This window comes from Dromaius novaehollandiae, chromosome 13 (genome assembly GCF_036370855.1).
Source record: "Dromaius novaehollandiae isolate bDroNov1 chromosome 13, bDroNov1.hap1, whole genome shotgun sequence".
Lineage (NCBI taxonomy): Eukaryota > Metazoa > Chordata > Aves > Casuariiformes > Dromaiidae > Dromaius > Dromaius novaehollandiae.
Window position 1 is genome coordinate 20,747,288 of NC_088110.1, and position 17,765 is coordinate 20,765,052.

General features: G+C 39.5%; 1 protein-coding gene across 2 annotated transcripts in view; it reads left to right on the forward strand.

The window, feature by feature from the left end:
• CDH13 (cadherin 13) overlaps nucleotides 1-17,765 on the forward strand; it is a 500,018-nt gene that overhangs the window by 331,462 nt on the left and 150,791 nt on the right. For both annotated transcript variants that reach the window (XM_026092592.2, XM_026092593.2), the window contains exon 7: nucleotides 17,121-17,299. In XM_026092592.2, coding sequence (XP_025948377.1) covers nucleotides 17,121-17,299 — 179 coding nt within the window. The remainder of the gene's footprint in view (nucleotides 1-17,120; nucleotides 17,300-17,765) is intronic.

Consider the following 17,765-nt stretch of genomic DNA (forward strand, 5'->3'; position numbering starts at 1 on the left):
TTACACCAAGTATATGTGTTATATATCTAATTTTATATGTTATATATATACATATTTCGATAGTGCTATTCAAAATGAATATGACATGAAAACATGTCAAAGAATAACACACAGCCAGTTATAATTGTACAGTATGTTAAAAATCTCTTTGCTTCAGAGCAGTCATTTAAATAGATTCCACTTTTTAGCCTATATGTACTGTCAGTTCTTAAAACATTCATTTGCTTTTATGAGCCGGGAATGCTCCTGTGCTATTATTCACCATGTCATTGCCTATACCGAGGAGTCAAAACTTGCAAGAAATTACCACATATCCAGTATCACAGTGTCTCCACATGCAGTAATGAGGGCAGAGGATAAAACGAAAGTACTTTATAAAGTTTGCCTGGAAAATTGAAAGTCATCATTTATACTGTGTTGCTATATAAACATCTTATGAACTGTTAATCAGTTATGAATAAATGTTTCAGAAATGTTTAATCGAGGGTCACTTGGTTGACGTTAATTATGGCTTATAAACATCTGTAGCATGCTTAATTTCTAATCTAATAATCTAATTTGTAGATATGTACATAGATCTCCCTGCTTGAGAAGCATGCACGCAATGGGAGGATGGAAATCTCCCGTAGCTGCTGTGTGCTGGTTGCTTTGCAGCGCCTGCGCGCGGGGCGTGGATCCCGTTGGATTCCACTGAAATCCTGGCAAAACGTCACCGTCGCGGTGGCCAGCCTGGAACAGCTCCAGCGCCCAGTGCTTGGCACGTGAGCGAATGAAGAGCTAGCTTATGGAGAAGGTTTTGAACCTAGCTGTAAGAGTACATTGAATTACGTTAAATTATTCATGATACAGCTTTCTTTTGCTCGCAGGAAGGTTGTCTGAAGCGGCAGGAGGTGCCTGTACGAGGGGGAAGCGTGGTGTACAGGTTTGCACAGTAGATCCGGTAACTGGCATGCCAACAGAGCGTTTCTCCATGTGCTTCTCTGCAATTGGGTGTGATAGGGCCCCTCTGCAATTAGCATAGCCAGGTGGTTTTGTAAGTAGCATGCAACTGGATGATATTATGAACTGCTATTAAGAGTGGTAAATTAATAAAAATGCTAGTGATGTTTTTGTGTAGCATCTACTACTTGCTAATTTTGCAAAAGTCAGTCCTGATTTACAGACGGAGAATGTCAGCGCCTTCGTTTTGTTGCGTGCAGGACCTAGGTGTGAGTGTTGCTTCCAGCAAAATCATCCGTTCCCAGCTCCAGCAGGGCCAGGCAGGGGCGGGGGAGAGCGTTTGGGCTTGGACCTTGTGTGGGCACCAGGCTGAACCTATGCCAGTCTGACACGGGCACTTAGGTATTCTGCTAGCAACTGGTTTACGTTATCTCTGCATGCAAAACCTCAGCGCAGAAGATGCAAACACCTGAGCATTATAACTTGCCATCAAAATTACCATTTTGTGCTCATTGTTTTTCACGAACAGAAGCAGTTTCCTTGATGAACTGAAAGCCTGAGGGACACTTAACCTTCCCGAGCGGTGGGAAGCGTTGGAGGCGGGCGGCGCGTGCCGTGCTGCTTGCCTGGCCCTGACCCGGGAGCCTCCACCCTCCCGGCAGAAAGTCAGAGCTGCTGTTTTATTTCTTGCTGTTGTGTTTGATTCCAGCAAAGGAAGCATTAGTTAGGAGATGCAAGTATTTCACGGTTCGTGAAACCGAGTGAGTAGTGTACTATGAAGGCAGTAATGTAATGCACAAGTTCTTTATGGGTTTAATGCCCAAACTATATGGGACATTAGGGGAGCGCTGGGATTTTTTTAACAGAAGGGCTGAGCCTAGGGGGAAGCTTCCAGTGAAGCTTAAAGCAGCAATTCCTCCCAGGCTCTGGCGATGGTCACCTGAAGGACTGAAGTCGTCCCTAGTGTTTAATATAGAAAAATATGCGTTTCTCTGCAGATCCTTAATATGTATTATTAAATATATTTTATTTTAGGCAAGTGCATATGCATATTTGAATACGTAAGGAGTTTTATTATCTAGGGAAAATTGAAAGCATTCAGAAAATACATACAGAAGAAGTCACGGGCCTGATAACTTTAGAGCAAACTAGCACGCTCTTTAACACTTCACAAAAAGTTGGGGTATTAACACCTGCACTTCTGTGCTTTTAGCAATTTTACCGTATTGTCGTCAGTTGTGTGCTTTAAAAAGTCAACGCTTGTGTGACTGCGCATGACTTCTTTCCTTATTTTTAAAAACTCTAGTGGTATTCTGTGTCAATACAGTGTAACTGGGAAACTCTTGTAAAATACGTTGCCTTTTATTTGCTAAAGCAAATTATCTATGGGGCTTAATTCTTAGTTATGTTGCATCGACAGATATATTCAGCGCAAAGACAATCGTTAGCATATCTAGTTGTTATAGGTATAGAAAGTACAAAATGCCTAACAGAATCGTGCCGGGAGTAGTATCAATGGGTTATTTCGTAAGTGGCATGCAAGTGAAGGAAATTACAAACTGAGCTCTCTTTAAAGTAGTACATTGGAATAAAAAGCTCAGGAATTCCCTGAACAGAAGAGTTTGCAGTTATGTAATGCGTGTTTCTGGTAATGTAATAAAAATTTAGAATAACTTCATTTGACATAGGTATTCCGGTGAGCTGTGCCAATCTCCCCTTAGATTTTCAAGGTCTGTCATGAATGCATGATTTAAGCTACAGGTTTTCAAATGTGACACATAATCCATAGATACAAATCATTTTGGCTCACTTATATCATCACTGTCATAAGTATTTTGCTGTAGATAAACAGACATAAAATAATTACACCTTAAAGTTATCAAAGTCAGTAAGGGTCTTTTTCTTTATCAGGTGTTAAGTTTGGAGATTTTTTGGAAGTGACTTATCTTGACAAAAGTCAAGCAATTTTCAAGCATATAGCTGTGGGGGGGATTCTCTGCTCATCTCCCGTTGAGTTTATATAAACATCGCATGTAATACGCTGTTGATCTCATCCAGTTGTGAAGTCTATGGTAGAGTCAAGGAAAAATGTCGGGAGACATCCAAGAGACGGGACCTATGACTCAGTACTGACCTCAACTTGGTTGGCTAGCAGGGAGCCTTACAGTTCACATTCACAGAAAGTAAGATTTCATATAAGTTAGTGGAGAAACATATGAATAAATCACACAAGCACAAAGCATCTCAGGTGAAATATTTCTTCCTTGATCTTTCTAACTGAAGTTTTGCATGGAAGAGTTTTGATCTGGAAAGCTGGTATCTTCTGAAGCTGTCAGTGTCCCTCCCGTAGCGTGAGCAAGGTCCATGCAGCTCCTGCAATACCAGGGCTCCAGTCAAAAGTATTAACAAAATGAATAAAAATATGTTTTATGCATGTCTTTGTTTAAATGAGATGCACAGATAGCCTTTAAACTTGGTCATATATTGCAACTGACTTTTCCAGTGCTGGAAACCAATTGGGAAAGTCAGCAGGGTGACTGAGGAGAAAAGAAAGGGAAATGAAGACATCAGTTGTTAGCTACGTGCCTGGTACATGCCATTGAAGACAATAGTGGTGAGCCACTAGTATGTATTTGGTGTCCTTGCATATGTAAAGTGTCCTAATTGAAACCAGATATTTGGGGACAGAAAATGATCTTTTACTTTGTGCAAGAAAGGGTTCACAGGTGACTGAACTAGTTTAGCCATGTAATACTGCACATGCTCTCTGCGGGCTTACACCCAGAAAGCAGCCCGTGTGCCTGCTTTCCTGTAGTTTAAGGTTACTCAAGCAAGTCTGTATAGCACCACAGTACAGGAAAACAGGAGAAAAGGATTGAACATGAATACCCAAAGACAGATACGGGTTCATTTGTTTGTGCTCCAAGCTGCCCCACACCTGAGCCAATTCCAGAAAGCCCACGTTGCCATGTTCACGTGAAGCTCTCCTTGAGTGAAAAGCTCGGCTTTCTCCACAGCTGGGAAGCAGTGAAGGTCATGGCAGAAGGAGAGCACTCTGCAGATATGGTTTACAGCTTCTGGCCTTAGCTAGATCCCTGCCAGCCAGCTTGGGCAGTGGAAGAAGAAAACCTCTGTTGTCTTCAACTAGCCAAGACATGGCATAGAGAGATTAAGGAAAAGGTCTTAGTGAAGTAGGGATTTTTAAAAGTTGAATTCAGTTTATTGTGAGCCCCAGGAAGCACTTGAATATTCAGTGTGGTCAAGCTGGGGGCTGTGTAAAAGTCCGCAGTGAAAGGTGGAATTGTGTTGCCATTTAAAATCTGTTTGTTAGTGCTCATTCTTGACACAGAGTAGCTCTAACTGATGCTGGGTTTTCTTTGGGCCCACAGAGAGAATGTGTGTGTGTGTGTATAAAGACACTTGAACCAGCCAGTGGCTTAATGACGCTGCTTCTGCACACAGCTCCACGACTCTTATGATCTCTGACTGTCTGATTGCCAGCAGTGATATATAGTGAGCTGTTCTGTGCTTAATTATTAATTTTACGTTAAGGAGTTCCACAGTCAATATTTAGATGTTTTATGACATGCAGAGCCTCTTCTATACCCATATTTTCCCTGCAGGGACATAATGTAGCCCTTTCAACACTAAATCAATTGCATCCAAAGTTAAAATAACTTGATTTGTTGTTTAAGGGCCTTACCTAACCTGATGCATCAGCTGTGAGAGAGCAAGAACACTGATATCATGGCCGGCTGCTAATCCTCGCATGTCCCCACTTTTCCAGGGTCAAGTGTCAGTGCAGACTGTAAAGCTGCCAGGGATAAAGCTGGGACCTGGCCTCTGATATGCTTCCTACAAGTGCATTTTTCCTTTTATGGTTAGTAGGCACAAAGTGGAGAAGAGAAGGTCTTTTGGAGTGTGTGATGCTAGGAGAAAAATGCAGGAGAATCATTTTACTCTGTCCCTGTTTTCTACATCTGTAGTGATGAGCAGAATGAATAGAATTGATATCACCTGTTTTAAGTACCTGAAAGTTGGGTATCTTTTCTGAGTTAAATTTCCCCCAGAATCAGTAATCACTTCTAAAGCTCTTTCAGCTCACCTATCTTAAATATTTAACCTAGAGTGGGATGAATTGCATTCAAAATTGCCAGTCCCTCTCCAGTGACTACTGAGAAGCACAAAAGACTAAGTAGCTAAGCCTAAAATGGCTACACTGAGTGAAATGAAGTACATACAGTCTAACCCTAACTATACTGGGCTCAGTGGCTTTTAATGACTTAACTCAGGATCAAATGTCAGGGCCCCTACTGGAAACAGAGGCCTCTCACCAAACTTTATTCTTGTTGCATATGTGGATACCTATTTGAATCTGAGATTTATAAGGTGTTTTCAAAGACTTGCTTTAAAATCATACAGCATGTTCTTTAAGCATCTGAATCATTTATTAAATTCAGCTATCAGTGGCTTTAAAATAAAAATTTAACCAAAACCAAGGGATTTGGGGTAGGACTGCAGAGATTCTGGTATGTAGATCTCCAAATTTCAACCTTAAGATGGAGAAATGGCCTGAAAAAATTATTCTGTCCTCTACGCTTTTAGAGTGCTGTTAGGGAATGAGCTGGTGCTGTGGAGTTGACTTAATGAAACTGGAGGTTTCTAGAAGAGCTGGATGTTTTTATCCGTCCTGACTGGGGACTCCTCTACTGTAAGCTTCTGAGCGTGGTTCAGAAGAATGTATGGGAGAAGAATATACCAATTTTAAAGGCAAGGATGTCTTTCCAAGATATGCCCTAAGATCTTGTGTTAGAATTTATTCAGTACTAAGTTCAGGACCTTACAATGGAACATACCCCTTCTGCTTGTAGTCTTAACAGGAATTACCATAGCTTTGATAAGATTTGTCTAGGAAAGTGCGATGGACTTGATGAAATTCTCTGGATGTAGAAACAGGAGTAGTTACCTTGTTCATTTATTGGATCTAGCAGGAAAGTTCATTATGAAATATTATCTGGGCAGGATGAATATGAGTAACTGTAATGACTTCAATAGTGCAGGCATGGGGAGAGCAACCAAAAGATTTATCCAATAGTCTGGGTTTGGCGGGGGGGGGGGGTGGGGGCAGAGAAAAACAAAACCCACCTAATATAGGTCCTGTATTAAGACAGAAACTCTCACTTATCTGTCAGATAAGTGAGATTAAGATAACAAGGTTCAGATGTTTCATAGATCAAATGGATAGGACTTGACTATGAAATCAATAGAAAGATGAAATGATAAATTAGAATAAAAGTGCATGCTCAAGGTCCTACATGCAGAGCCAAAAAAATTGTAAGAAGATTTACCTCTTCATTATGGGATCTGATCTGCTTTCATTCACACCAGCTTTATAGTATTGAAGCACCCTTGGCTTGTATGGATTAATTTCGGATTGACGTAGGTGACAAAAGAATCGTACTGACAGGGTCATGAATAAGAAAGGTATCCCCACTTAGTAGCACGAGATTAATGCCCAACCAGTTCACGTTAATTAAAGAAGCAAAGAATGCAGTAGAGGACTTTTGTAAAGTGCAGTGACTGAAGTACATGCTGGTGTATCATCATTATCCTGTGTACGTGCGAGAAAATTGATACTTGCATTAGTCATTGCTGGCAAGAAAGGAAAGGGTCTAAAATAGAAGGGCTGCAGAAAAGGCACTGATCATCTTTTTGCTTTTCTCTTTCATTTATGTCTACTAAAGTAAGAAATTCAGAATGTAAAAGGGAATAAAGGCAATGTAATGCTGTGTGTATGAAATGCAGACCATCAAGGTCACTCCTGTATTCCATAGCCTCATCTAACATAAATCTTTGCTTTAGTACTGAAGGGCTGATTTATATCAACAGAAATTCTGGCCCACTGTCTCAAAATGCATTTCCAATCAAGGAAGACTGACCTTGCACTGGGAGATCTTATTAAAATGTAATATTATTACCTTTTAATCAGGAAAGATGCCAGTGTACCTTACTTAAACCTAGAAGAATAATCTAAAGTGGCTTCTGTAATGTAATGACATGTTTTTAGTTAAAGCCTGCTGATACTGGGGAGTATGATTGCTGCCTCTCTTATAAGATGGTTTTAAGAAGACAATCAATTTCTTTATAAGACTAGGTAATTGAAACAATGGGGTCTCCCGTCGCTGAAGTGTGGCCCTGACCACAGGACTATTGAAATCTGTAAAAACCTTCCCTTCTTACAAGAATATCAGTATATTGAACAAAATCCTAATGCAGAGCACACACACCCAAGAAAATGTGGCATGGGTTTCTTGTTATGCGTGCCATACAGAAGCTGAACCTTTACAGTGCTTTGCAACATAGACTGTTACTGTTAACGCATCATAACGCTTAGCCTATTGCCACGGTGTCCACCTGGACCCGAGGGCTGCAAAGTGCTCCAGGTCTCCAAAGCTGGAGACGTTCATGGCTTGATGGATAGCTGAATGTGAACTGGATTCCCAGTGATTAGCTACATTTTATTTAATATGGGAAAAAGCAGAGCCTATACTTGTTCTCGTTGTCATTCCTGTACATTTTGAGAACAATAACTCTGCTTGACAGGACAGGATGGAGACAAGGTGAAAGTAGCTTTGAAGTGAATGATAGCCAGTGCTCTCCCAGCAGTTCAGAATACAAATAGTTGGCTGTCCCATTTTGTTAAGCTAAATGAAGTCTCTGAAACATCTATTTTCTTTTCTTCATTTACCTTGATTAAAATTTTTCCCCTGCTTAGAGGCTAGGAGAAACTGGATATTAACTTCTTTTCTTGAAGAAAGTTAAATCATTAAACTAATTTTGTCTGGTTTATTTTCTGTCTTGAGGTTTAGGGGAAGCTTTCTACCACATTTAAAAGATAATTTCTCATGGGTATTTCTGGATATGAAATTTACATCAGGCTTTATATATTTATATTACTTTAAAATTGCTGCCTATTAGGAATTTGAGTTGCTCTGGCCAGAACTATACCATCCAGATAAACAGGGAAGACGAGAAGAATGGGAAACTATTAAAGAAAAGGCAGAGAAGAGCTAAAGAAAATATTTGGATTATAAAACAGAGATAAGTGAGAGTTTAGCAGAATATATATTTTTAGTAAGCTCTCTGCTTAGCTGTTCTAGACTATAAAGTTTGCATCTGCATTTAAACAGCTTGTATATGTCTGAAATCAAATTTGAATGATTGCAGGCAATTCCAATTTTGCATGGGAAGTGGGCAAGCAGCATGGCGAATCCTGTGAGCATCTCTGACAGCGTTTTGGCGCTCAGTTCAGATCAAAGGGCTGAGCGAATGAGCAGGTCGCTGGTGGCAGATGCAGGAGGTTTGGGGCTCAGATTTTTACCTCTGATAGTTGTATAAAAGATGGGCAAAGCTCAGCATCCTGCGCCTCCAGTGATGCAATGCTGGGCTAGCACTGAGCTGGTAGTGTTAGGTGAGACCTGGGGTTGGAGCTGACTTTCTGGCAGGTGTTTGCCAAATGCAGTTGGTGTGTTCCTAAATTACATTGGGATTGTGGAATTTCCTCTATTTGAGTTTTTTTGTTTGTTTGTTTTGGTTTTGGTTTTTTTGTTGTTTTTTAAGAAGCCAGTATCATTCTGTATTTTTCCAAGAATGGTCTTGCATTGTTTTCAGGGGAATGAATTTAATGATGTTTTAAGGTCTCATCTGGTCTTTATTTTCTGTGATTTTATGATTGACTTCTTGTGCTATCCAAACTATGGAAAGTGTGTGGGTCCTCCGTGTCTTCTCTGAGAGTGTTTGGGACTAAATCTTACTCTTCATGTGTTTAGCTCATAAATCACTATTCTGTCATATTCACCTGCTGTGAGATGTTCAGTGCATATCATCATTTACATTAAACCATTTACTTCAAGAGAATGTGTTATATTGCTTTGTGATTTATGTTATCTGGCAGTTAAGATTGTTACGAATTGGCAGTTGGAATATTAGAACAGTGGGACGTTTTACAGTGTATGGTTGTGATCCAAGAAGTAATTCATGCATTTTTTTAATAGACTTTACTGGTCAAAAGGGAACCAGACAGGAGAATTCTGCACTTTTACTCCTGATCCAGAATTAAGACAGAATCCTGCTTAGGAACAAACCTGTTCAGGGGAAGGCAGAACTGCAGGTAGGGGCAGTGTGGTGGAAAGAGCCTCTGATGACAGCAGAGCGGTCACTATGCCTGTCCGCCCGTGTTTCCCTCGGTCCTCTGGAGGTTTGGATTCACATTTAAGCAAGTGTAAACTTGTTTCAGGAAAATATCTTGGCACGCTCTTCTCTCTCTCGGGAACTCTGTATGTTAAAATATTAACCCCCTTTATTTTTAAATGTGAAAAGTTAATAGTTTTTAAAGGTCGAGAAGCTCAACAGGTACTCTGGAATAGAGGAGAATGTTTCACCGACCAGCTCCGTTCCTCGTATATAAAGGCCTTTTTATAGCCATGTCACCCCAGATCAAGATTTCTGTTGTTATTTCTATACTTGTATATGTTCAGATGAGGGGGAAACTTAATACGCAGTACCGTCAACACAGAGCAAACCCAGCCTATTTCCCTTTCTAGCCCTTTCCCTTGACAAACTGACTGCTGGAGAATAGAATTTATTTTTGAGTTTGCCTATAGATGCACAGCGAAAAGAAACTGGAACATAAAAAGCCAGCCGAACAAGTTAACTTTAAACATGTGTTTCCGCCTGCCTGTGTGCCAGTCAGTCCCTTACAGCTTTTGAACTCATCACTGAGTTTTCACTAAATTTTCTGGTAGGAGTAAAGTTCGTTGAAGAGGTCTCTTAAATTCATATAAGCCTTATGAAAATAAGAGAGGGGAAAGACACTGTTAATGGCCTCACTGAGGGAATGACTGGCTTTAGCCCTTCTTAGAAATCATCTTATCCATCCAAGCAATGAGGCTTTGGACAATACCTGATAGGAAATGAAACTTTGTTGATTTTACTCCTTGTGGAACTGCATATTTCATGCTCCCTGTAGTCTATCAGACGAATACATAGGCTACATGCAGTTTTTTGTTGGGGAAGAGTGCATAGTGTCCGTAATGTAAGTTATCTACATCAGGGACTGTGTGTTTTGTATTTGGTATTCTTTCTTAGTGTTACGATTCTGAAAGGATAAATAATCCTCTTTTTGTTTGCTTCATAATGTCTTATGTCTGCACAAAAAAAAGAAAGTTTCACATATAGATAGGCTGCTACAAAACCTCATAATCTGCTATATTCTGATAACATATGCATGATTTGGGAATCCTAGGCTGGGCTAACCATTTTCAAGGTTTTCAACCAACAATTTTCCCCTAAGGAAAGAAGCATTCATAGCACTAGAGACAAAGCAGAATAGACTGGAGTATCATCCACGTCATGAAACTTCAACTAATGCAAATTCATCGACTGCCATTGCTTATATCACTGCCTTGCTGAAGCAGCAGATCCCTAAAAGCATTCTTTTTTGGCTGCATGGCCTTCTAACCTGCGGTGTTTCTAGGGACAGTAGTGCGTCTAAGTCATTCTTAACCCCATCTGTGAATAATTTCTTCTACCAAAACAGCTGTATTACTCTGAGAAAAAAAGTTCGAATGCTAGTACTGCGAAAGGTTGACCTGCCCATACATCTTAATGAACACTATGACAAACAGTGAGAAACATCCCATTATTTCTTCCTCAGTTTGCACATCTTCTGGCCACATTGAGTCTTCTTAAATAGTAGCACTCCTTAACAGTTCTTCACCGCTATTTAAGTATCACTCAAGTTTCTTTTGTATGTCAACAGCAGTTGATTTTATTCATCCTGTGACTGATATTTCAGCAGTGCATCTCTCCACTCCTGCTGCCTGCAGTTTCTTGGCATGCGCCGTGTGCTGATCAGAGGTGCCATCTAAGCTCTAGTTTTAAAAGTACATACATATCCTGCATTTGCCAGACATCTAAATAGATGATGCAAAAATGTCCTGCAGAGAAGGAAATTATTGCCATATACGAATCTAAGATATGCTAAAAGACTGAACTCATTAATTCTTACTAAATGTCTTCGCTATTGAGCAAGGCCTTCAAGTTTTTAATAACACGCGTAAGTTAATAACTGTAGTTGCAATTCAAATGCACTTGATTGGAGACATAATAGACCTTTCTTCTTATATTTGTTTTGCTTCCCTGGGGCTTGTTGTCTTTAAAATATGAAATGACAATCAAACATGCAATTAGTTATGATGAGTACGGTAGTGAGGAGGGTATCCTCCTTTGCTCCATTTTCCAAAAGTTGTTTTTTTCTACAGCAATAAATGTAAAGTAACGTAAAAGTGCTTGAGAGATGTCAGTAACTCTTGATTTGTCCCTTTTTCTTCGCATGTCTTTATTCTTTGTTATATTTTTTTCTGTTAAAAATAGCCTTGTTTCTTTAAAGTGTACTATTGTAGAACTGGTTATTTTCAGTGTACAGAGATACACAGAGCTCTGAAATTGTGAAGAATGTGGGAAGAAAGCTCAGCAACCTGGTCCCATTAATTACGAAAATGGACTCTCCCTTCCTATAGTGCAGTAGAAGACATGGAACATGCTGAACGTACAGTGGGGATTCACAAAAAGAGTGAGAAGTTATGTTGTTTAGTTCAGTGCAATAACAAACTCAAATTAGTACAAACTAAAGATCCTGCACCAGCTGAGGAAAAGATACAGTTTTACTTCCACATTAGACATAATGGGACTATTTACCAGTTTAGATCTGACTTAAACAGCAAGAGGCTATGGGTGAAATGCTCAATATGCCCAATCATTTTTAAACTATCTCAACAGTGTAGCCTAGCCTGAAGAGGGGAATAAGTATAATTTATGTCCAGTTTTAGACCCCTTCCATTGCCAGAACAACGTAAGTAGATCACGGTGGAAAAGAAATTCCAATTCTGCGTTATGTTCTATTCTGGTCTTGTTCAATATCTGCTAGAAAAAAGTCCAGGTATTACTCTGTTTAGTTGAGAATCTAGCAACGAGAATTCAGACCACAGCACAACATGCGCAGTTTCCCTGGGCTCAAACGGGTTTTTTGCTGGTTCACTCATATCTCTGGAAGGTGCCTTGGAAGCAGCCTGCATCGTACCCAGCTGCCTTGAAGGGGAAGTTCAGCCCCGTGTTTCTGTGCAAATTATTCCATGGTCACATATCAGCTGTGAAGGACCTCAGTGATTTGTTGACGATAATACCTGTTTGTTCTTTTAGTTAATTTCTCTGAAAGATATTTTTGAGAACAAACTGTATATTTAATACTTAAAAGATGGGAAAAATAGGAATGAGGAAGCTAAAAATTAGATTTTAAAACGGAGATCTAATTTTGAGTGTCAACAATGTGAGCAAACTTCAGTCTGAATGTTTTGAGCACTGCAGCTCTTGTGAACTTAAAACTCTTCAGTCCTTAGATTGGACAATATTTTTAATGTTAACATCCCAATTCAAAGTCAACTTCTAAGGCTGTATGCCTAAGACACTTGTTCACGTAGGATGTCTAGCTAGAAATAGGCCTCATTTCCACTACAGTCCCATCCTTTATTATAAATTCTTTACTTTTTAATAACAGTAAATTGCACTTCAACGTAACAGTAGCGAAAGTTACCATAAGAGATTCATCTGAGCTGTGTGAAAAAGGTAAAAGCTCCGTTCATTTTGCCGGATAAGACCTTTGAAAGCAGCACATCAGTAAAATCTTCAATAAACCACGTCGCAAGACAGAAGTGCTTGCATTGCTGAGTAATACTCTCTAAAAAACAGGGAGCTGAGCGCAATGTGTATCACCATGATATTCAATATACATGACAAAACCTACTACTTGGCCAGCTGGGAGGGGAGAAAGCGCAGCAGGGAGTGGGCATAAAGTCCTCAGCCCACCTGGCAGCTGAACAGAAAAATAAAAATCCAAAAACAAAAAAAAAAAGAGGGAGAGGGGCCTATAGTAGTAATCGGTCTCATCCGTCAGCTGAACTGTTCCCGATGTTCTCTTGGCATCCTCACAACCAAAAAAAAAAGAAAAAGAAAGGTTATTAAGAGGTAAATAACAAAATGCCAAAGAGCTTTTCCCAAGAAACCATCTGCTCCCATCACCACAAAATTGTGCAAGCATTGTGCTTTGCTTCTTGGTGCCCGAGGGGAGTTATCCGCCAAGATTTCCAAGCCAACTTATAGGCCAAATGAGCAATCAGCAGATTGATAGCTGCAGCCGCTGGAGCAATGACTTGGCTAGTGAAATATATATCTGATCGATGAGGAACTCTGGGAGGTGCAAGCAGAGGTTTGAATGATTATGGTAATAGCAGAACTGCCCAGAAGGTGTGACAAATAAAGCATGAATATTGAAATACGCCGAGGCTTAGCTGTACCTTTACTGTGCGAGACTGCCTCAAGTGAGTCTCTGCACATCAGCGGCAGAACTATAAAGTTGCTGATTTTGCAGACATTTGTTCCTCAGCTTGATAAGTTAATATATATTGTTTAACATGATAATGTAGCAAGCTGTTGTTTTGTGGCTTGAAAGCCAGCTGCATTTGATTGATGCCAGGAATGGAAGTATTTATAAAATGACACTGAATTAGAAGTAGTCAGTTTATGGGTCTGGGGAAATGAATCTTTTATGAAGAATAAAACTTTATGATGGAGGAGTAATACGGAGGAAGTATGCATCTTGAATTAAACTCTTTTGGACTGAAGTCTGTGCTGTAAAGCCTTTTCAAATAAAAGTTTGTGTCACTTGCTGCATTTTTAGGAAATGGATCTCTAAGCCTCCTCTTTAGAGGTGGGCCCACCCCAAAAGTACTCCCATGGGGGTACTGTTTGTGATCACCTGAACTGGGGTGGGCCACTTAAGCCCTGGAAATACAGTCACCAGGCTTCTACAAAAGCTACTTGGAAGATGTTTTAACTCCTGGTTTAAAACAGTTGTGAATTTTGAGGCACCATCCACAAATTTTAGACCACTCCTCTTTTTTTTTTTTTTTTTTTTTTTTTTTTTTTTTTTTTTTGGTAAATGTGGGGGTCTTTTTAAAAGGAATAGGATACAGACTGTGTTTTTAAACTCACAGGTGAGCTTGCAAACTTGTTTGTGAGCACCAGAGCAGGAGGAGATGTGTTTCTGAACACAAGCCGTTCTCAGCCCAGCACCCACATTTAGTTCAGTGAAAGATCACTTTTCCCTTTTCAGCAGGGGTATTCGGCAGCTCCTCTGGCCGTTTTAGCAACGTAAGCATATAGGTGATGTTTAAAGAGCTGTAGTTCTATATATTGATGTTTGTGAGGATATTACAGATGCAACCTTGTACCAATATCTCAAAACCTTCAGCAAAGGCAAGGTAGAAAGAAATGGATCCAGTTCCTGGTAGCTTTCCTCCTGGAGCTAACCTCTCTATGCGATCCGAACGTAAAATTCTGCTCTTCTGTGCTGCTGGAATTTTGCACGTGTTTGCACAGGAGGAACGATTGCGCAGACCGAGATAACGTCCAGTGACCAGAAAGGCTGAAGAACTGCAGCTCGCATATCAGAGTCCGATTCAGGCATTGTATCAAGCCAGTGTTATGCCAGAGTAACTAGAGATCTGGAGATTTATGCTAGATCACATCTTAAAATCTGTATGTGCCTTCCAAAGTCTCAGCATTAGAAATATTGCAGTAGACCTCTCTAGGACCACTGTATAAATGGGATTTTGACATGAGTATATATATTTCTATCAGATTCTAAATCTCTGTTGAGCATCAATTTAGCTGAGATTAATAATAGTAGGAAGTTATATTCATTTAAAATATAGTTTGACGTACTTGAAGACTATGGCATCCCATTAAATTGCTTTTTTCAAGAAAGAGTTATGTACCAAATCCCATTGAATTTCAGTTGTATTTCAGTAGTTTTTAAGATCCCTTGAAGATTTGCCTTGATTCTCATTTATTTCACTGAATTCTTGCGGCTTTGGAGATTTTCATGACCCACATTATCTAACACAAATATAAATAATCTTTCTTGAATACAATAAATACATAAAAACTAGCACAGCTTGTCATAAGTTCTCTGTACTTGTGAAGAGAATCTTCATTCTTCAAAACAGAAAGTGGCTGTTTTTCTTCTGAAGAAGTCTCAGACAAAGTAGGTGAAATATCAGGGCTAGGATCATCTTGTAATATTGGAAAACATGGCATGGCATCCAGTGGTAAGCTGCTTTTTGAGCTGTCTGACCTTTAATCACTGGTGAATAAAACCAACATGCTGTCAGATCTCTGTTATATTTCTCAAGGGGGTAACTCTGCCTGAAGTAGCAATGAAGCAAAACCTCTGAGAGCTTATATTCAAGGTCACTACAACAAGAGGCAATACTTTGTACTCTGAGCAGTATAACACAAGGGAAAAAAAAAAAGAGGAAACATCTAAACAAGTCAGTAGTTGTATTTGTCTAACAGTGAGCCAGGCATTTATGTCAGCCTATAAACGAAGTTGTTTTTGTTTTCACTTTTTAGCAATACTCCATTTTTGTTTGATCCCTAAGTCACCTGTGCTTGAAGACCTTCCTAAAGAAACTCACTGTTTATCATTGCAGATGAATGATCTCTATTTCTGTTCTGCAGGCAGTGTCAATGTAATATTGGCTTTGGCTTTGTAGCAGAAGGCTTTAATCCCTTTTAGTTATATTGCTGTGGAAGGCTATATAGGCACTGAGAAGAGGTTGTATGGTCTTACAGACCTGTTATGAAATGGAAATGGATTTGAAATGTGTTTCATTATGATGTTTTAAGTAATACTTGCCTATTGAGAGTCTATGGGGAAAAGAAAGAGTTAGCCACCACGTAAGAATTGAACTCTAACAGAAAAAAATATAATTGACTTTGACATTGCAGTTCACGCATTAAATAACTTCATTTCAGGACTAAGCTACTTAAATGCAAATTGCATAGTTGATGGACTCTGATAAATTATTTTTGTTGGGATCTTTATGCAAAGGAACAGATACCTTCTTGGACTCCCAATTAGAATTTGTATAAGGATTGCTAATACCTTTTGCATTAATTTGTTGCTTGTCTTTGATTCAGCATGGAAACTAGTTTGTTGATTTGATCATGACTTTTTTTCTTATTTGATGGGATTTTATTGTTTGTTCAGGTTAATGTTACCAGAAATATTTTACTACTTTTAGTTAGATTGTTTTTTACAATAATGCCTACATTTACACCTATAAATGAACTGATGAAGAAACTGTAGTGATCTAAGAGTGAATATCCCAGGATTGAGGCCAGGTGTCTGATTACTTACTTTCTTGGATTCCCACTATACTGTACAAAATGAATAAAAAATGCTATGGTAGAATGTTATAGGCACACCAGAGGCTGGCACAGCCCTGTCTGAGGGAGACGATGCAGGAGTATGTGCTGCATCAGCGAACAGGAGAATTAGCAGCACCTCGGTCCTCCCTGTTAATGTGATGTGGAAGAGGATGGGAGTCTTTTTTCTCCGTACATCATTTAAGATGCTGTGCAATCGAGTGTTCAGCCTATAGCATGTCTGTATGCTCTAGGATCTTCATCTTAAAAACAACTTCCTTGCCCTAAGGATAGCCTAGCAATAGAGTCTTTTTGTATTGAGGCTGATAGAATAAGATCATTAACTCAATCAAATTGAAGTTAGAAAAACATAGGGATTAGTCGTGATCAAATTTGTTTTATTGACAGATGATTTATAATGTCCAACCAATTCTGAAACTGTTCTGAAACTTTAAGGTGAAAATAGAGATTTTTCTCTTACTTTGGCATCTCCATCATGGCTATCCTGCAGATTTTCTACCAGTAGAAGTCAAAGTGTGGAAGACACATCTGTAGTTCATTTCAATAAATGTCAGTGGTAACATTAATGTAGGTGGTAACAAAGTTTACAGATATGGGGAACTTATGTTGGAGTCATTTGTCTGCTGCAGACCAGAAGCACATGTTCTGTTGTTGGCTCAGTAGCAAGTAAAAATAAGACAAATATAGTTACAGATTAACTATGAAGTGAAATTACTTAGAGGTCTCACTGAGATAATTATGTTTTATACCCACATGGTTCTCGCATGTGAAAGCAGAATAATTTTACTTGTCCTCCGTAATTACATTCTGTTGTCTGTCCACCTTTCCTGCAGGAACTACGGTGATGCGGATGACAGCCTTCGATGCTGACGACTCTAGCACAGACAACGCTCTTCTGCGCTATAACATCCTTAAACAAACGCCTACCAAACCATCTCCAAACATGTTCTATATTGATCCAGAGAAAGGGGACATCGTCACAGTGGTGTCACCGGTACTGTTGGATCGTGAGGTAAGTGAACGCTTTCCCGTCGTCAGCCTGACAGCTCAACGTTCGTGCTTATAATCATCACCTAGGACACAGAGAGGTTCAGAGTGCCTAAGGGGGTGGCAGTTCAGATGTCAAATTTTGTCGAGTCTTTACATGACACTTTCTTTCTTATTTTGGTATAAGAAGTCATCTGCCATGATCGCCGTTTATACATCTGGTTGTTCATCATTTCTGGACAAGACATCTAGTGTTGGGTGCTGAGGGCAAAGATCCCAGGAATAAATGGAATTTGACCTATAGTTATCAATTAACTGTTTGGAAACAAACACAAAAATAATTGTGTGTGCAGCCTGCCGTGAGTTTGCGCTGGTCATAGTTGGTCCTTTAAATGCTTCCCTAGAATTTTCTTGTTTGTTGAACAGACTTAGTGGAATAATTATATATATGTTGACATAATGATGACTTAAACAATAACTCTGTGAATCAG